Below are 21,205 nucleotides of genomic sequence, written 5' to 3' on the forward strand. Positions count from 1 at the left end.
ATTCATTAGAAGTCGTAAGAAGCGATTTGGTGTCAGGTCCCGTGTTTTTGAGTTGCATCGTGTCGTAGGTTGGATGTCGTGGATTCGGGGTGTTTGTACGGGTTGTATCAATGTAGTAGCATCCTAGGATGGGTCTCGAGGCATCGGGTCATAGTCCGTACAATCATGTTTAGAATGTTGAGCATCACATGTATTGAATTTTCGATGGTTTGCTTTCACCGAGGGTACCCGGACCCGGACACGGACCCAGGCAAGGGGTCCTTGCCTTTGTTCCTTCCGAAGCATCATTTTGCCGAGTCTACACGGACCCTTACACGGACCTAGGCACGGGGTCCGTGCCTTCCCTTTCCTTCTCATGCTTTTTACAGTACCTACACGGACCCAGAGCCGGACCTGGGCACGGGGTCCGTGTACCTCCTGTTTGGGAATAGTTTAGGGTTCCCTTTGAGATTGTTTTGGGGTTCTATACCATGGCTTAGTACGATTATTAAATGAGGTCAAGTTCCGAGGGATTTAGAATGCCATAAGTTATTTATTTACTTCGGTGGTGAGCACGAGTACCAACGTCTAAGCTATGAAAGGTAAGTGTTTGAATTCATGTTAGTATGTTGCAGCAGCGGCCCCAAGCGAGATCCAACGAATCCCTCAACGCCAAGTAAGTATGTGCGACATGCAAAGAAAATATTTCAAGTTTTTGATGTATGCTAAATGTCTTGTAACCAAATTATGAATGATTTTGGAAGTCGGTGAACGTGGCTGATGACCTCTCCACCCCGTTAAAGCATGAACGGGTTTAGATCAGGATTGGAAAGCATTAAAGCATGAACGGGGACCAATCCACCCGTTAAATCATTAACGGGGATCTCATGTATGTGGCAGTGGATTCGTCCCTGTCAGCCCAGTACTGTGGTTTAGGCTGATCAGGCGAATTATGTTATGGGTCACTTGCTTTGAAACATGCCTCTACGCAAAATGATGAAGTTTAAGTATATTCATGTATGTACAAGTATGCAAGCATGTATAAGAAAAGTTTCACGTTATGGCACGTCTATATATGTATGTAAGTTCAAGCTTTTATATGCACGTTTAAGTTCAAGTATGTACGTTCTATTTTGAAGTTGCATGTGATTTTATTACGTATTACTCGTTACTTCCAGTTTATACGTGTTGAGTCTTTAGACTCACTAGACTTGATCGATGCAGGTAAGGATGCATTGGAGGAAACGAGGGGTAAGGATCAGTGAGCTGGCTTGGACTATGCGGGAGGCTAAACCCGAGAACCGTCATGTTTTTAAGAATTTATGAAAGTTTCAAATACTATGATTTTATGTTACTGTCATGATGTCTAGACAAATACTTTAGCAAAATTTTTAATTTCGAACGTTTGGTTGCAGTTATTTTTTAGAACGAATTATGTATGATCACAATTTGAAAGTTTATTTCATATTTAAGAAAATTTTTATTTTTCCACAAATTTCATGTAGTAAAAAGTACGGTACATTACAGTTGGTATCAGAGAGGTGTTCTTGTAAAGGGTTACGCCTACTGCCAGTCGCGAGAAGCTCATGAAGCCACACCTCAAGTCTATAAGTTTTAAAATTTTGAATTATGTTATGCATTAAGCATTAAGTCATGATTTCAGCATGTCATGTTTCAAGTTCAAATTACGTGCATCTTATGCTATTGATATCATGTTCATGCATGCATATTGGGTTTACGTGTTGGGTAACTTGTTGGAACAGTATGCCTCCTAGACGCATTATTGACCGGGAAGCTAGGGATGAGGACAGAGAGGCCCGAGAGGAGGGGAGAGACGCTCCACCTCCTCCACCGCCAGATATGCAGGCACAGATGCTTGCAGGTATGACGCAGTTCTTTGCTCAGTTTGCAGGGAACCAGACTGTGGCAAATACAGAAGCGAGGCCCAGACTAGAGGCAGTTTACGAGAGATTCAGACCGATGAGCCCAAAGGAGTTTTCAGGGACGACCGACCCGATACTGGCCGAGGGATGGATTAAGTCCATCGAGGTGATCTTCAAATTTATGGAGCTGCAGGATGCAGATCGAGTCAAATGTGCCACGTTCCTTCTATCAGGTGACGCCAGACTGTGGTGGGAGAGTGCATCAGTATCAATAAATTTGCAGACTTTGACGTGGAATGAGTTTAAGGAGATATTCTACTCCAAGTACTTCACTGAAGAAGTACGATCCAGACTGACCAGGGAATTCATGACACTGCGACAGGGAGATAGTAGTGTAGCAGAGTTTGTCAGGAAGTTTGAGAGGGGGTGTCACTTTGTGCCCCTGATAGCTAATGATGCCCAGGGTAAGTTGAGGCATTTCATGGATGGGTTGCGGCCGATCTTGCGCTGAGATGTGAGAGTTGCTGGTCCTACTACCTATGCAGTTGCCGTGTCTCAAGCTTTAGCGGCAGAACAGGATCAGAGGGATATTGAAGCTGACAGATAGGGCAAGAGGCCTTATCAGGCTCCACAGCAGCTGCAGCAGCAGCAAGAGCGACCTCAGTTTAAGAGGCCGTTCCAGGGGCAGCCAGGAAAGAAGCCATATCAGGGACCGCCAAAGGGCAAGGGTCCTATTCAGCAGCAGAAGGCGCCTCAAAGGCTTGGTAATTTCCCAGTGTGTCCTAAATGCAACCGCCAGCACCGGGACAGTGCCTATGGGGATCAGTAAAATGTTTTAAATGTGGAGCCAGCGACCACATGTTAAAGGACTTCCCTCAGTGGACGCAGCCGACCCAAGGGAGGGTATTCGCCATGCATGCTTAGGAGGCGAACCCAGACATGACACTATTGACTGGTAATTTATGTATTTCAGTACAGTATTCAATTTTTGCCTTGCTTGTTTGTTCTTGATTTGGGATTATTAGGATGCTAGTTGGTATTTTGGTGTCTTTCATTGCACAAGGTTTATGTTAGAATTTTTTGGATATAAGTTAGTGTGTTGTGCTAACGTCTCTCAGGAAATATTTTCATCAAGAGATTAGCCACGAAGGCCCTGATAGATTCAGGAGCCACTCACTCTTTTATCTCGGAGACATTCCCTAATCATTTAGACATCAAGTCTATCGGCCTTGACGTGAACTACTCGGTGACAGTCCCCTCAGGGGAAGAACTACTAGCTACCAGCGTGGTCAAAGATATTGACCTAGAACTGCAGGGCCACCTGATATATGCCGATCTGATAGTGTTGCCGATGCCAGAGTTTGATATCATTCTGGGAATGGACTGGCTGACGAAAAACAGAGTCCTGATTGACTTTCAGAAGAGATCAGTGTTGGTCAGACCTATGGAAATGGAGCAGTTTCTTTTCGAGCCAGATAGACGAAGAGGTTTCCCTCGCATGATTTCTTGCATGCAGACGCGAAGACTCATTTCCAAGGGGTGTCAGGCTTTCTTGGCCAGCATTACTTCAACACCCGACGTACCCACTCCATCTATATCGGAGGTACCAGTAGTCAGAGAATTTCCTGACGTCTTTCCTGATGACGTCACAGGCCTTCCACCAGAGCGAGAAGTGGAGTTTGCAATCGATCTTATGCAAGGCACTGTGCCAATCTTCAAGGCGCCGTATCGATTAGCTCCAGCTGAGATGTTAGAACTCAAGCAGCAGATTCAGGAGCTCCTTGACAAGGAATTCATTCGCCCTAGTTTCTCACCGTGGGGCGCACCAGTGCTCTTTGTGAAGAAGAAGGATGGGAGCATGAGACTGTGTATCGATTACCGAGAATTGAACAAGGTAACGATCAAGAATAAATACCCACTTCCAAGGATCGAGGGCTTGTTTGATCAGTTGCAGGGAGCTTCAGTGTTCTCTAAGATAGATCTTCGATCAGAGTATCACCAGCTGAAGGTGAAGGACGCAGATGTTCACAAGACAGCCTTTAGAACCAGGTATGGGCATTACGAGTTCTTGGTGATGCCGTTTGGACTGACGAATGCTCCAGCAATTTTCATGGACCTCATGAACCGAGTATTTCAGCCTTACCTTGATCAGTTCGTCATAGTATTTATTGACGACATTCTCACTTACTCGAAGAGACATGAGGAGCATAGCCAGCATTTGAAGACAGTTTCGCAAGTTTTACAGAGTCGCAAGTTATTTGCAAAGTTCAGTAAATGTGAGTTTTGGTTGGAGAAGGTAGCCTTTTTGGGTCACATAGTGTCAGCAGTGGGATTGAGGTGGATCCAGCGAAGGTGGCAGCCGTTAAGGAATGGGTTGAACCGAAGAATACATCAGAGATCCGCAGTTTTCTGGGTTTATCTGGTTACTACCGTAAGTGTGGGGACCCGGACGCTAATTCGATTCTTAATCATCTTTGGGACTAATTATTCAATTATAACAAACAGGGTCTAAATTTTTTTTTTTAAATACAAAGCGGAAACGTTATGTAAATCAATCTGCATTACATATTAAATATAAACATACAAGTCCTGTATTGTCTACAATAATCCAACTAGGTTCAACTACATATCAGTGCTGACTCCTAATTTATTTCTGAGCCCGGATCTCCACGCTATCTAGTCCAGCCTCGTTCTCTTCTTGACCCTGATCCTGTCCCACCTGTTGTCATGCACACATACAAACAAGACAACAGCCGGATAACTCCGGTGAGAATTACATTCCCAGTATAAATCATGTATACATAGAATCATATAAACAATATAAAAGCATATACAGATATTCATAACATGTATCAAAATCAGAACATGAATCAAATATTCATCATATGTATTATAATCCTAAACATGAATCAGTATCAAGAATAAATTATATTCTAAACATATACCATCATTAGGAACATAATTCCATATCAAGCAATGAATCACTCTCCGTGATTCTCATACTCAGACTCGACTCAGTCCTAATCTAGGGATCTAGATCGGAATAAGAACATACACCCACCTACACTCCCGATCGGGGTGGTGGCATGTTCTTATTCACGGACTTTGGCTCTTTCCATATCGAACACCAGTAATAGAAGAAACTCCAATTCTATCCACTCCGATATAGCCAAACGTCCGGTGTCTTAACCTAACCGTCACAGAATTTGGCATTTTCACCAATATCCTATCTTGTGACATCGTGCAATGTGCCCGTGGCGATCCCACCACTATCGGGCGCTTCTGTCACAAGATCACTCGTGTACGACTAGACGTATCCGCCTATGACTCCGTACATCAATCAATAAATCAAAGATATCAATATCATTCAATTGCAAATAACAATGCAATAAAATAAAGTATGTGATTTCGGGAGACTCAAGTCAAACCTTACTCGAGTTGTGCAATCCCAACTCAACATTAATTTATACCTTTATCTTCTCGGTCTGACGAAGTCGAAGTCTCAAAGTCAAATCTGTCCATATCAATCTGAAATACAATATCGCATAGGCACAATCTCAATATGCAACTCAATTCAAAATCTAGTCTGATCAATACTCAAATCAAACATAATCTGATCAATATCGAATCAAGATACACCTAATCCATATTGACGATATCACGATATAATCGAAATCACTACCGAATCTGATCAATATCAATTTACTGATTTTCGACGGTATAACAATACAGTCTCGATAACCCCGTCAATCTCAACATCGGTACAACTCATAATCAATATCGGTACAACTCATAATCAATAACAATACAGTTCTGATATCGAATCTCAATCAAATCAACTCTGAAAATCATAACAAATACATACACGGTCTGTTCTTCAATCTGACTTCAATTATACGATGTCTATTATATCAGAAACACCATATATGATTCCTATTCAATTATGACAATATCATAATTTCAAACCATATCTAAACATAACAAAACTTACGTTCAGTTATATCCTGCGTCGATAGGAACTCAGTACTGAAGTCGGATTCAAAATCTGACGGACGGATTTCTCGTAAATCTCAATTTCCCACGCCGAAGCAACTTGAAGCCTTTTTCCCCGTAATCTCTCGGCTGCTGAATGAAGATTTGCATGTATATATATATATATATATACATCTCGTGCATGTAAGGCAAGTGGCTAATCCTTCAACCTGCACGTCTCGCGCATATGCGCGACATCAGTCGGCGCATATGGGCGAGACAATATGTCTCGGCGCGTTTGACTCACGGCAGCTCGCGCATATGCGTGCCCCATCGTCGCGCATATGCGCGAGACCTACTGTCTCGTGCAATGCAACTCGCGCATATGCGCGCCTCCATCCGGCGCATATGCGCCAACTTCTCTGGACATTTCGCGCATATGCGCGGCTCACGTCGCGCATGTGCGCGCAACTCTCTGCCTACCTCGCGCATGTGCGCGGATCACGTCGCGCATGTGCGCGCAATGTTCTGTTCCAGCCCCTTGGCTACTGGACACCTCGCGTATATGCGCGCCCTCACGCCGCGCATATGCGCGGGGTCTTCTGCCAAACCCGCACATGTGTGCGCACCACATCGCGCATGTGCGCGGATGGCATCTCCCTCGAACATATTTCGCGTCTTTTCTCGTCTTTCCCGGTCTGATTCATTCCGTATATAATCACATCAATTAATCACTAAATCATTTCAGATTAACAGGATAAACTTCTCGGGCCTTACAGTAAGTTTATTCAGGGATTTTCTTCGATAGCAGTGTCACTCACTTCACTGACCAAGAAGAATGCTAAGTTTTCGTGGAGTGATGAATGTCAGAACAGTTTCGATACTTTGAAGCAATCTCTTATGTCAGCGCCAGTGTTAGCCATGCCATCAGGGCAAGGAGATTTTGTGTTATACACCGATGCATCTAAGCTCGGGTTAGGCGCAGTGTTGATGCAGCATGGCCGGGTTATAGCTTATGCCTCCAGACAGTTGAAGGTGCATGAGAAAAACTACCCGACTCACGGTCTTGAGTTAGCCGCCGTTGTCTTTGCGTTAAAGATTTGGAGACACTACTTGTACGGCGAGAAATGCCAGATATTTACTTATCACAAGAGTCTTAAGTATTTCTTCACGCAGAAAGAACTGAATATGAGACAGAGACGGTGGTTGGAGTTAGTAAAATACTACGATTGCGAAATTAGCTACCATCCGGGAAAAGCTAATGTTGTCGCAGACGCCTTGAGCAGAAAAGTGGTAGTTGTAGCACAGTTGTCAGTGCAGAGACCTCTTTAGTCTGAGATTCAGAGGTTTGGGTTAGAGGTTTATTCAAAGGGCAGAGCTCCCAGACTATCTAGTCTAACAGTCAAGTCTGATTTGCTAGACCGAATCCGTAGAGGACAGCCCTCAGATGAGCAGTTGCAGAAATAGAGGCTGAAAGATGAAGCCAAGGGCAGTGTACTCTACACAGTGTCCGATGGTATTGTGAGATACAGAGGTAGAATGTGGGTGCCTAATGTTGATTCGATCAGAGAGAATATTCTAATAGAGGCACATGCATCTCCGTATTCCATTCATCCAGGAGGTACCAAGATGTACAAAAACTTGCAGATCTTGTATTGGTGGCCAGGTATGAAGAGAGACATCCGTCGATTTGTGTCTGAATGTCTAACTTGTCAGCAAGTGAAGGCAGAGCATCAGAGGCTAGCAGGGATTCTTAAGCCACTCCCTATCCCCGAGTGGAAATGGGAGAATATCACCATGGACTTCGTTGTTGACTTGCCGAGATCAGTTAGAGGATCCAATGGCATTTGGGTCATACTGGATCGACTTACTAAGTCAGCGCATTTCTTTCCAGTGAAGACGACTTTCTCCATGACGCAATATGCGGAACTATATATCAGGGAGATAGTCCGATTGCACGGAATCCTAGTTTCTATTGTGTTCGACAGGGACCCGAGGTTTACATCGTCCTTTTGGAAGAGTTTGCATGCAACCATGGGGACGAAGTTGTTATTCAGTACAGCTTTTCACCCGCAGACAGACGGCCAGTCTGAGCGAGTGATTCAAATTTTGGAGGATCTATTGCGAGCCTGTATGATCGATTTCCAGGGGACTCGGGAATCGAAGCTACCTCTAGTGGAGTTTACCTACAACAACAGTTTCCAAGCATCTATAGGTATGGCTCCCTACGAGGCATTGTATGGGAGGAAGTGCAGATCACCAATTCATTGGGATGAGGTTGGCGAGAGAGCAGAACTTGGTCCAGAGATAGTTCAACAAACTGCCGATGTGGTGGTCAAGATTCGAGACAGGATGAAGACCGCCCAGAGTCGTCAAAAGAGTTATGCTGACAAGAGGAGGAGAGTTCTCGAGTTTGCCGTAGGTGATCACGTTTTTGTAAAGATAGCGCCTATGAAGGGTGTTATGAGATTTGGGAAGAGAGGCAAGCTGAGTCTGAGGTTTATTGGACCTTTCGAGATTCTGGATAGAGTTGGGACACTATCTTATCGTGTTGCCCTTCCGCCGAATCTGGCCGGGGTACACAATGTGTTCCATGTCTCGATGCTGAGGAAGTACCTAGCTAATCCTTCGCACGTGTTGAGCTATGAACCGTTACAGTTGGCTCCAGACATGTCATATGAGGAGAGACATGTCCAAATCCTAGACAGACATGAGCGCAGAATTCGGAAAAAGGTGACCAAGTTGGTCAAAGTCCGTGGCTGAATCAAGCAGTGGAGGAAGCCACTTGGGATTCAGAGGCGGACATGAGGATTCGCTACCCGGAGTTGTTCGGTAAGGTTTAATTTCGAGGAAGAAATTTATATAAGTGGGGGAGGAACTGTAGAGCCCAAATTCAGTACACGTATAACCCATGCATTTATTTAATTATTAAAGCATTTATTTAATTTTAAAATGAGTCTTAGTGGTGCATGATTTAGTTAAATGCATTATTGTAAATTAATTACGTTTATGTGATGCACGTTACATATTTTCTTGAGTTTCATGTTTCAGGAGATTATTCGGGACGGGACCGAGAAAAAAGACCGGCGACGACTTTTGGCGAAAATTTTAATGCGGTATTTTATTTTAAGTCAAGGATGGGGCATTTTAATTAATTTATGAAGTCTTAGTATTTTAAAGCCTAATTTACTTATTAGATGATTTTAAGATTTTAAAACCTTTAAATATTTAGTGCTTGTGCTCTTTATTTTAATTAGGGGATTATATTTAAAGAGTTGTAGGGATAGTATTTTAATTAATTTGCTAATTGAGTTAGCATTTTTAATTGTATCTTGATTAGCATGGTTAATGGTATAATTAAGCAAAATCATCCCCTAATTATTTCTAAACACACGAACACATATGCTTTTACACACACTCACTCACGTTTTGCACACACACACACATACACATCCATTCATTCTTATTTTTGAATAGAAACATAGGGTTTTAGTTTTCTCTCCAGCCGCCCCCTCCCCTCTCCATCTTCCAGCAAATTTTCGTGTGTTTTCTTCAAGGATTTTAACGCCACGTTCGTCCCGGATCAATCCTCGTGCCATCTCCGCTTCGATATCGTCGGTTCGGTAAACTTAAACATCATAAAGCACGTAAAATCTATTTTTCCTGCGTCGATCATGTCATAGTATGTGTTGCGTTGTTTTTATGCGCAAAAATACATGTGTGATGCGTAAAGTTTGAGCGGAAATTGTTTAGATCGCATTTTGAACATTTCTGGATCTGAAAATATCGTTTTTGCTGTTCTTTTAAAAACTGCGATTTTTCGGTCGTGATTTTGAGAAAACTTTCATCATGAAAATTGTAGAACATTTTGATACCTTCGATTTGATATAAAATTTGAAATATTTAGATAAAAATTGAGTGAGTTATGATCATTTTCGTGGGACTGCTCAAACTGCATTTTCTGAAAAATTATGTTATTGAGGTGTTCTTGAAGTTTTGTTATTGCAGGCTTCGTTGGGGATCGACGGGTGATTTTTGCTGCATTTAGGTATATTTATTATGATGTTGGGTTGGTAATTGGTGTACCGGTTAGTGTCAATAAGCACTTGAATTCATTAGAAGTCGTAAGAAGCGATTTGGTGTCAAGTCCCGTGTTTTTGAGTTGCATCGTGTCGTAGGTTGGATGTCGTGGATTCGGGGTGTTTGTACGGGTTGTATCAATGTAGTAGCATCCTAGGATGGGTTTCGAGGCGTCGTGTCATAGTCCATACAATCATGTTTAGAATGTTGAGCATCACATGTATTGAATTTTCGTTAGTTTGCTTTCACCGAGGGTACCCGGACACGGACCCAGGCACGGGGTCCTTGCCTTTGTTCCTTTCGAAGCGTCATTTTTCCGAGTCTACACGGACCTAGGCACGGGGTCCGTGCCTTCCCTTTCCTTTACATGCTTTTTACAGTACCTACATGGACCCGGACGTGGGCACGGGGTCCGTGTATCTCCTGTTTGGGAATAGTTTAGGGTTCCCTTTGAGATTGTTTTGGGGTTCTATACCATGGCTTAGTATGATTATTAAACGAGGTCAAGTTCTGAGGGATTTAGAATGCCATAAGCTATTTATTTACTTCGGTGGTGAGCACGAGTAGCTACATCTAAGCTATGAAAGATAAGTGTTTGAACTCATGTTAGTATGTTGTAGCAGCGGCCCCAAGCGAGATCCAACGAATCCCTCAACACCAAGTGAGTATGTGTGACGTGCAAATAAAATATTTCAAGTTTTTGAGGTATCACTAGTAGAAAAATCGCTTTTCACTTCGCGTATTCAATGAAGTAATAAGGTAGTTAATTGTCGAAGTATATGGACGTGAAGTAATAGATGTATCTTTTACTTCGCATAATAACCGAAGTTGTATGATTGAAAATACTGAAGTCTTTGGCCGGTTTTCGAAGGAAAACCGGTCCAAAATTGGACCGGTGCCGAAGTAAGAAATGTGTTTTACTTCATCGATTATTGTAAATAATGAAGTAATATATTATATATAACTTCGTCTTAATTTTTGTTTAGCGAAGTAGTTTATAATATTTTACTCCATTATTTACAATAATCGACGAAGTAATTCATCTGAAAGACTTCATAGTTATGTATTTCGATGAGGTAATAGACACAAACAACTTCACAATTTATTCTATTTGTCGAAGTAAATATAATCTATAACTTCAGCATTTATCCTATTTGTTGAAGTATTTTATATTATGTTACTTCATAATTTACATTTAGTGACGAAGTAAGTGGTTCGAAAGACTTCAGTCATTTGTATTTTGGTGAAGTAATTGCGCAAAACAACTTCGTTTTTACAGAACAATGTTGAAGTAAATTAATTCTATCACTTCGTCTGATTTCTTATTGACGAAGTATTTAATATTATGTTACTTCACAATTTGCAAATAACAACGAAGTAATTTACCTGTTACACTTCATTATGTTTTATTTTGATGAAGTAATTGTTAAAAAAAGACTTCGCAATATATGACTTAATACACTAATATAATTAAACTCATAAATTATCCATCTAAAAATGATTAATATCCACGAATCCACAATTACATATTCATCAATCCACAAGTAACCCAAAAAATGTATCCACAAAATCAAAAGTATATCCAAAAATCCACAATGACAAACAAAATATTTGTCCCAACATACACCATCCATCTAAGCACCTACATAGGAGTAAACAAATTCACTCCATTCACTTCTGACCTCGTCATATTGACATTGGGTGTAATATTGGTTCTTGATGCATCCTGCAAACTGAAATTTGAAAAAGAAAATACATTAGATTCTTCTATTTCAAATAAAAATTGACAGATATAAAATATAACAGTACTGGTAGAGGCAGATTTCATTTGAAAGTACGAACTTATTTCATTTGCATCTTGAAATAACACCGGATAAAAATTCATAACATGTCACCACTCTCCAAGCTGAGATAGCTCCTGTTGTTTCCATCTAGTCTACATCCATTACAGATTACCCCAATTGCGTGAAGACAATTGCACTTACTAAACCAATTTAATCAAGATATTATATAAATAATTTGGAAAAACCACAAAACTTGAAACAAGTCACCACCCAAATAGAAAAATGATGTAGCATATCAAACACCAAGCAAATTTATTTATCCATGGACCAGTAACACACACATATATAACACATAAAACCGAAAGCATACAAAACACAAACAAAAGGCATAAATTGTCTTTAATTTCCGGTGAAGAAATGCGCGCCCTAAACTCGGATATGCCCCTACAAATATGTGTCAATTATAACCTGTAATAGGTTAATCCATCTGTTAAAATAAGCTTTGTGATAGGTTAATCCATCTGTTACAATAAGCTTTGCATCAGCAGCCTCGACTTGCTTTTGTATTTCTGATGCGTGAGCACTGGGGTTCGCACCAGAAAAAACGCCCCCTGCAGCCATGATTCCAAGTGCAATGATAGCATACTCTGCCACATTGGGGAGGAGCACCACCACGACTCTGCCTTTCCTCAGCCCGAGTGACCTAACAGCCTTGGAGAATCTCTTGATATCTCTGCTCATTTCCCTGTAAGTGTAGCCTTTCCTAGTAACTGCATCCACAACTACCATCTTGTCCAGATATAAGTCCATATTCGAAAGCACAAACTCGGGCAGCGTAATGTCATCCGGAACAGAATCTGGTTGGCATTTGCTTCGGAAAATAATTTCATCTTCTGCCAAGTTCTTAGCATCGGTTCCCATGGTTGGTTTATTTTCTTAAGTCTCCATGAATTGGTTTTTTTTGAATTTATAGGAGATGGATTGTATATGAATATATCAGTTCTTAAGGCTGCATTTACATTTGCTTGAGGACAGATAAAGACCAAAAAAATAGGAAAAGACCAAACCAGATCACCTTAAACTCCAACAAAATCTGAAGCAACACAACTTCTTGTTTCAAGAAGCAAAATCAACTTAAAAGTAAGAACAGATTGAATTTGTGCCACTTGGAAATGATACAAGAATCTTGAAAAAAAAGACAACACTTACAGTCCAGAATCATACTCCCGTATATGATTTATGGGCTTCAAATTTCTTGATAAAACCAACAACCCACCAAATAAAACAAATGAAAAGAAAGTATTTTAACCAAAACATATATCAGCAATAAACAGAATAAACACAAAAGCTTAAGATTACAACACAGAAGATATAAAATCAGGAACAAAATTTCCTTTTTTATCACTAATATGAAATATATCACAATGAAAACAATTCATCTCAAGCAATTATCTCAACAATAAAATATATCCCAATGGCAACACATTATCTCAACAATAAAATATATCTTAATGACAACAATTCATCTCAATCAATCAACAAATTTATCCCAAGAAGAAACTCACCATCTTCTCCAACTGTGGATCATCGCAATCGACTATCTCTTTCATGTACCTCATCACACAATATCCACACTCAACCGAACCACTTTGTTTCAGATTACCCTATAATGGAATTGAAAAGTTAATGCAACAATCACAATCTAATTAATAACCACTACCAATTCATGTATTCATAAATAAGTACGATACATACCGTCAATATTTTAAAACCTGGCCCTTTAGAAATACCCTTGGAGGCATTGTACATCTTCACCCCACTACATTTTAAAAAGTAAGAAGTTATTTTTTTGCATATTTATAAGTTAATGTATTCAAAATCAACATAAGCTACTACCTACTTTGTCACAATAGTTTTCCATGTATCATCTCGGTTCCTGTTAGACGTAGAATTCAATAAATGTATCATATTCTTATCTTCGTTGACGATTGTCAAGATCCAATGGTACCTGAAAAAATGAAATTACTGCATTGACTACCATGAGGTAGAAATCTATAAATAACTAAATTCTTACCCAGTGTTGTATGGGATGAGGCAGATGCTATCTCTACACACTGCTTCCAACTGGTCAGCAATATGTTGTGATAAGTCACGGTCATCTGTGCCAATCGGGCATGTAGGTATATTACCGGGATCCAAAAACGAAAAATAATCAGCCTTGTCTTTTTTCTTCAACTCTTTGTAAAGGTGACTGCATGATATAGATGCACAAATATATCGTTTAGAAAATTTTCAAAATATGATTAAGTACCACAAAAAATATTATATAAATGCACAAATATTGTAAGTTAGACATTATATATACCCCATGTAAACTAAAATTTGTCTGGCACCTATCTCCCTAATCTCCATAAAGCGTACGATATCTTCTCTTAGCAACCGTATGCTTTTAGGACGTCCAAACATAGCGTCCTCAAACTCAATGCATATGGTATCCGATTCATTCAGTAATCGAACAACATGAGAGTAGATATACTTGCACGACATGGGTAATGTTTTCTCAATTTCTTTGAAATTGTCGCACTGACCAGGAACATCCGCAAGCACAAATGATTGAGGTTTCCCCTTCCTCTACAATTTAAAATATTATTCATACAAGTATTTTAAAATAAAACATTGTTCGAGCAACATATCTGACAGTTGCAATCACAAAGTCAAATGAAAACCGAAAGTACCTTTTGTCGTTGGAAAAATAACCAACTCTTTAGGCCAACCAACAATGACTCCAACAGCATCATTGATGATTGTTGGTCCAAACTTAATTGGGATCGGAAGCTTTGCTTTTTCATCTAAGACAACATCAATAGATACCTTGAAGTTCTCTTCCCCAAGTGGAACATGGTGAATCATAACATTTGGACCTCCTTCTGATATTATTGTGCCATAAGCCACCACGTTTTCGCGTTCTTTTAAAGCCAGGTGACATTTTTTCCCCTTTCAAGAACAAAAAGACATGATATATTTTTATATGGAGGTGAATAGAATTTAATTGAAGTCAAAATTCAGAGACATACAACCTTCGTATTTGAAGTGCCGCAATCATAAACTTCTTGCACATCATCTGACAATTTTGAGTCTTTCACTCCTGAGAACTTGTTTGATGCTACAGTCTCAGAAGATCGATCATTGATTAATGGAATCACAGCAGCAAGTTGAGACCTCAGCATCTCCAATTCAGCTTTCAAACTTTTAGTCTCCTCCGATTGTGCTTTTACATTTTCAATCACAGCTTTTGAGATTGTTTCTCTCTTCTTTCTTGAAGTTTTAAAGTATACTTGTGGTTTTACGAAACCTCCCACACCTCGAACCCTTCCATAGTGTTCTTGGCTTCCTAAGGCAGTGGTTAACACGTCATTCATTCCAGAAGATTTGAACTCTCCTTTGCCTTTCTTTTCCAACAATTCATCCTACAATTGGAGACATGACAAATCAATTCACAATCTACAGTGTTATTTATCTAGGCAATATGGCGATTGAATAAAACTAAACATTTAAAATTTTATCAGCTACTTCTGATGTCTCCGAACATGTTATGTTGCAAGATTTGTCTTCTCGAGCTTTACGCCAAAGCACAGATCTATCAACATCCTCATCTTCAGCAACCAATTTTTTGTTCCGCTACAATTTCAAAACTCATATGTTTAATAACATGAAGAACATGCTAAAAATTACAAATATATTGCTCTGTTTCTTACCAGTTCAGCCTCCAAGCCGATGTAACCCTTGCGAGACATTCTGTGGTGATATTTACAATGCATGGTCTGTTGTTTTTGTTATTCATGAGTAACCCGCATCATTATGTTGGCTCGGTTAAGTATTGAATTTAATAAATTCGTGAGGAAACATATCAATTAATAAAGTACCTCCCATGATGGATCCAGTCTCGCATCCACAAATGCTTTCCAATCCGCTAGTGGGAGTTGATACTGACTTGGTGGAGAAATCAAATTTTTCAGGATTATCTTTGTTCGGCCAAACAAATCTACTAGTCAATTTGTTTTTGAAATCTCGCCACTTCTGAGATGCTGAATTCATCACAGCATACTGACTTTCTGGCGCTAGTTCAAAGACATTCTGCAACAAAAACATATTATTTAGAGGTGCAAGTATGATTTTAAATTCAAATTGAAGCTTATACTTACCGAAATCTCTTCCCACAGTTTTTGTTTTATGATTTCTGGAACTTCAGGCCATGAATTTATACTGATTGGCACCATGGCTCTAGCAATAGAACCAATGTATGATTGTAAAGCCCTTCCATTTGCATTGTATGCTAGCCGCCCCATGTCATCATAATCAATCTTTGCTTTTTTCCCCCATCTGGCACTAGCAATTAGTTTACCCATCAACGTAGAGCCTCGCTTGTTCCTCTGCACATCTACAGGATGTTCTTCTCCATCAGTAAGTATAGGGTGCTCTGCATTAGTAACTTCATTTAGCTTATCATCATGTACTCCTTGTATCATCTCAACTGTAGCATTTGTGTCCTTTTTTTTACGACCCATTGAGCCTTTTTCTACATATTTACATGAATGAAACCAATGTTAAAACCTACACAATAACATTAACCATTAAAATAACAAACAATAATTCTAATAAGACATGTATAAACAAGACATAAATAATAACAGAAACAATAATAACATAAATAATAAACATGACTTGTAGAAACCTGACATAAATAATAAACATGACATAAATAATGGCAATGAGGTTATGTTTATAGCATAACAAAAAACATGACATAAAAGTGAAACACATCATTTTTTCTTGTTCGTTTCCCAGCCACCCTCAGTTTCTGATCTAAAGTAATTTTCATGAGCCGGAATACAATGAGTATCAACATCATCAATTGGTCGAGAATCAGGAACACTAGTCCAACCATCATCATCTCCCTCGTAACATCGATTTGGCACAGGGAGTACAATTGACCACCCTTTTTGTAATGGGTCATCAATATAAAAGACTTGATTGACTTGACTTGCAAGGACAAATGAGTCATTCTTGTGCCCTATTTTGTTCATATTGACCAAGGTGAATCCACATTCATCATTGTTGATTACTCCTTTGTCATTTGCAACCCACGCACACTTGAAAAGAGGAACTTGAAATTGATGATAGTCCAACTCCCATATTTCTTCAATCACTCCATAGAAAGTCACATCAGTCATCAAGGGATTCTTATCTTTGGCACTACAGACAAGCATGGTGCTAGCAACTAGAGAAACCCTACTGTTTTGGCAAACTCTCTCATCATCTCGTGCCTTTGTTTGGTATAAATTGCAATTTATCACGTAACTACTATACTTAATGACTTGCCCACGTGGACCATGAGCCAGCCATGTCAATGTTGATGTCGTTCCACCATTGCAGCTATCTATTTCAGCATCCACCTGACATTTATACAATTAGAATAGGGTGATTAAAATACTAGCTCCAAACTGTTCACCGCAAAATGCATAAAGCAGATTTATCCACCTAACCTTTGCACGAAACCAGTCAATGAACTTCTTATTGTGAGCATCTTGTATCCACCTTTCATCTTTCTCTTTTTTCGGAAACATTGACTTCAGGAAATATTTATGTTCACTGTGGAAATATTTATATAGCAATTTGTGTTGGATATTAAATATTGACAACCACATGGGTGCAGAATTATAGAATAATGCAATACACTCTTCAATTGTTTTCTTCGGCTGTAAGTGTATTGCATTATTCTATAATTTCATGGATCTTTCGAACGGGTACATCCACCGGAAGTACATTGGTCCATATAATCGAACTTCTCGAACAAGATGAACTGTTAAGTGAAGCATGACATTGAAGAAAGAAGGGGGGAAATACTGCTCCAATAAGCAGAGTGTAACAACCAAGTCAGATTGTAGCTTATCTAACTTGGCTACATCTATCACCTTGCAACAAATATCTTTGAACAAGAAGCATAATCTTATGATGGCATATCTAACATGTTTTGGTAACGCATCACGTATGATTATTGGCAGGAAATGCTGCATTAGAACATGACAATCATGAGATTTCAAGCCAATCAATTTCAACTCAGACAAGGACACAAGATTTTTCAGGTTCGATGAGAAACCTTCTGGGACTTTAATATCCATTATCGACTGACAAACTTGTAATTTTTATTTTTTTTGTGAATGAGCATGCAGAAGGAGGAAGATATGTTCTTTTTTCACCAAATTTAGGTGCCAATTCAGGCCTAACTCCCATTTGAACCATGTCCAACCTAGCTGCCACATTGTCCTTGGTTTTTCCTTTAACATTCATCAAAGTATTAATGAGAGATTCGAAGACATTTTTCTCTATGTGCATCACATCGAGACAATGCCTAACATGCAGGTGTTTCCAATAAGGAAGATTGAAAAAAATTGATTTCTTCTTCCAACATTTTCTGAAATCTGTTGATCCAAAATCTTTTTCTTCTTTACTATCTTCCAAATTATTGTCCTTTGCATTCTTTCTCTTTTTACCTTTCACACTACTCTTCTTTCCAAAAACACACCTTATGTCAGAAAGCTTGTCAAACAAAGCAACCCCAGATAATGGTGTAGATGATTCTCCATGTTCTTCCATACCATCGAACTCTTTCATTTGCCTCCGATATGGATGAAACCGTGGTAGGAATCGTCTATGACCAACAAATGACATTTTCTTCCCATTTTCCAAATGCTTTGCACAAGTATCTTCTTTGCATACTGGGCATGCATAATAACCATGTGTAGTACATCCACTAAGGTTACCATAGGCTGGAAGTCATTGATGGTCCATAGTAAGACTGCTTTAAGAGTGAAAAATTGTCTTCGATAAGCATCATAGACACCATCAACTCCATCCCACAATCGTTGCAAATCTTCAACTAACACATCAAGATAGACATCTATATCGTTTCCTGGCTGTTTAGGCCCTAAAATGAGCATAGTTAGCATGATGAATTTTCTCTTCATACATATGTTTGGAGGCAAATTATAGGTGACCAACATAATTGGCCAGCAACTGTACCGACTACTAAGGTTGCTATAAGGATTAATGCCATCAGCTGCAAGTGCCAGGCGAAGATTTCTTGGTTCACTTTCAAAGTCGGGCCACATATGATCCTCCAACTTCCAAGATGGTGAATCAGCTGGATGACGTAACTGACCGGGAACTCCTGTGGTTCCTGCATGCCATGTTAAATTTTTGGAGGTATGTAGAGACTTAAACATGCGCTTAAATCTTGGTATGGGAGGGAAATACCACAACACCTTTGCAGGAACACCTTTCTTCTCAACGTTCTTCTTGGTTAGCTTCCACCGTGACAAGCCACATTTAGGGCAGTTTACGCAGTCTTTATATTGCTTCCTATAAAGAATGCAATCATTGGAACAAGCATGAATCTTTTCATGACTCAACGCCAAACAACTCAATGTCTTTTCTACATCATACATTTTGGTTGGCAGGTTGTGATTATCTGGTAGCATATCCCAAAAATCCATTAGTAGATCGGAAAATAGAGCGTCACTCATCCCATGCTTTGCTTTGGTGTTGTATAGTTTCACAATTGCACTCAACTTTGTGTAACGCTTACATCCATGATACAAAGGTTTCTCTGCTTCCTCCAAAAATTCCATAAACGCTTCTGGATTTTCTGTATAGTTATCATATGTTGCCTCACACATATTAGTGGTTTCAAAGTGTCCGTGATAGTTACCAATTGGCTCCTTGTTCGTGCTCCAATTTACTTTGTCACTTTCAGCAGACTCACCGTGCCAAATCCAATTCACATAATTTTGACTAAAACCATGGAAATAAAGATGCTCTCGAATGGACTTAGTTGGTCTTTTTTTAAGATTTTTACATTTGCAACAAGGATAATGAATTAAATTGGAGTCAATATGGGGATTCTCTAAACAACCTCTGATAAACAGTTCCACACCCTCCTCGTACTGTTTTGACCTTCTATCCGAGTGAATCCAAGATTTATCCATTTCAATACAGCAAAATACCAGAAATATATAACAATAAATTTGATCTAAACCTGAAAATATTACATTTAATAATGTCATTTTCAATTTAATTTGTTGAACGCAAAAAAAAACGAAAGATGACTACAAATTGATGATAATAAAGCAACATTGGTAAGTAGACATTTTCTGAAACTAGAAATGCGTATGGAGCACCAATAATTTTGATTCCAGGCTACATAAATTAAAGGCCTACATCAGGTACATAATCATATTCTCATACAGATAACACTAAGAAAACAGAAATCATAAAACGCGAGAAACTTCCTGTGCTAAAGCTGACAAAAATCAAAACTTTCACAAGAAATTACGAGCCAAACCAGGCGTATCCATAATTTTCATCCGTAAAGAAAAGGATTTTAACTTCTCAAAACAATTAACCGAGATCCTCAAGGTAAAAAATTCAGATCTCGGATAAGATCGTAACAAAATCAAAATCTAAGACAGCCGGCCGCACATTCACAAAATCCACAAGAACATTAAGCCGATTCACACGAAAAAATGCTTCATTTTTCCACCAATCCCTCCGCATCAGAACAAAAGACACCAAAATTCACCAGAAAAAAATAACCTCGCAGATCGCACGCCATACAGCACAAATCCAAAAATTAAATCAACAAAATACAAACAAAAAACCACATCAAACCGCGGATCCACCAAAATCAATAAAAAAAACTCGTACGCAATTCAGATTTTTACCTCACCAGAAGTACAAATCTGGCGAGGTTCTGGAGAGAGAACGTGGAGAAAGATAAATGGAGCTCCCTCAGAACAGCGCGAACAGGACGATAACTTCTCTCTGATGTAGGCCTTTAATTTATGAAGCTTTGAACGATGGTGGTGATGGTGGGTTTTGCTTCCCTCTCGGTGTTAGGGTTAATTTTTGTAATGCCCGAGATTTTAGTTTGATACTTTTGAATTGTTATATATTATGAATAAGGCGATGGAAGAACAGACGTGGAGAAGCGACGTTGCAAATTGAGCTGTTGACAAAGAGAGAGACAGCAACCGCGCCCCAAATTCGAACGCACCCGCGGTGTGTGGGCAGTGAGTTGGATTGTTGCATACAGACGACAGCGCACCCGCGGTACCAGACAGCGCGCACCCGCGGTGTTGCTACAGTAGGGTTAGCGCACCCGCGGTACATGACTGAGCGCACCCGCGGTCGTAGATTCTAGAATTTTGGATGGGATGCCGTGAGCTTAGCGCACCCGCGGTCTAAAGGTGAGCGCACCCGCGGTAAGACGTGTTGGCTGAAAAATAAGACACTTGCCCTTGGACATGCAATATTATGTGTTGTCCTTCACTCTTCACCTCTCAACATCAGACTACCGAGAGAAACTCCAGGGAAAGGTCAAGTTTTCTTCAAGCTTAAGTTGTTGGTTTTGAATGATCCGGCCAACCGAATTTAAATCCGAGCTTAGAT

At 39.7% G+C, this 21,205-nt stretch overlaps 3 protein-coding genes across 3 annotated transcripts; all 3 read right to left on the minus strand.

Moving 5' to 3' along the window:
• Positions 1-11,407: 11,407 nt before the first annotated feature.
• On the minus strand, positions 11,408-14,245 carry LOC142523819 (uncharacterized). The gene is made up of 6 exons (XM_075627550.1): positions 14,064-14,245; positions 13,773-13,949; positions 13,599-13,706; positions 13,454-13,517; positions 13,264-13,362; positions 11,408-11,647 (listed from the first exon to the last, which is right to left on the minus strand). Exons 1-6 carry the CDS (start codon positions 14,243-14,245, stop codon positions 11,549-11,551), a joined length of 729 nt encoding a protein of 242 aa, XP_075483665.1. The 3' UTR covers positions 11,408-11,548.
• Positions 14,246-14,404: 159 nt separating this feature from the next.
• LOC142523820 (uncharacterized) lies at positions 14,405-15,164 on the minus strand. The gene is made up of 2 exons (XM_075627551.1): positions 14,776-15,164; positions 14,405-14,692 (listed from the first exon to the last, which is right to left on the minus strand). Exons 1-2 carry the CDS (start codon positions 15,115-15,117, stop codon positions 14,405-14,407), a joined length of 630 nt encoding a protein of 209 aa, XP_075483666.1. The 5' UTR covers positions 15,118-15,164.
• Positions 15,165-18,366: 3,202 nt separating this feature from the next.
• On the minus strand, positions 18,367-19,743 carry LOC142523821 (uncharacterized). Its single transcript, XM_075627552.1, has one exon. It carries the CDS (start codon positions 19,741-19,743, stop codon positions 18,367-18,369), a length of 1,377 nt encoding a protein of 458 aa, XP_075483667.1.
• Between the last annotated feature and the right edge of the window lie 1,462 nt (positions 19,744-21,205).

The sequence above is a fragment of the Primulina tabacum genome, chromosome 14 (genome assembly GCF_025594145.1).
Source record: "Primulina tabacum isolate GXHZ01 chromosome 14, ASM2559414v2, whole genome shotgun sequence".
NCBI lineage: Eukaryota > Viridiplantae > Streptophyta > Magnoliopsida > Lamiales > Gesneriaceae > Primulina > Primulina tabacum.

Bases quoted from the DNA above. Each gene is read 5' to 3' on its own strand.
- LOC142523819 (XM_075627550.1), bottom strand. From the start codon at position 14,245: ATGTCGTGCAAGTATATCTACTCTCATGTTGTTCGATTACTGAATGAA. The intron at 13,950-14,063 runs GTATATATAATG...TATATCATGCAG, and splicing joins CAAATTTTAGTTTACATGGG to TCACCTTTACAAAGAGTTGA. The intron at 13,707-13,772 runs GTAAGAATTTAG...TCATTTTTTCAG, and splicing joins CTCATCCCATACAACACTGG to GTACCATTGGATCTTGACAA.
- LOC142523820 (XM_075627551.1), bottom strand. From the start codon at position 15,117: ATGAATGACGTGTTAACCACTGCCTTAGGAAGCCAAGAACACTATGGA. The intron at 14,693-14,775 runs GTTGTATGTCTC...TGTTCTTGAAAG, and splicing joins GCGGCACTTCAAATACGAAG to GGGAAAAAATGTCACCTGGC.
- LOC142523821 (XM_075627552.1), bottom strand. From the start codon at position 19,743: ATGGATAAATCTTGGATTCACTCGGATAGAAGGTCAAAACAGTACGAG.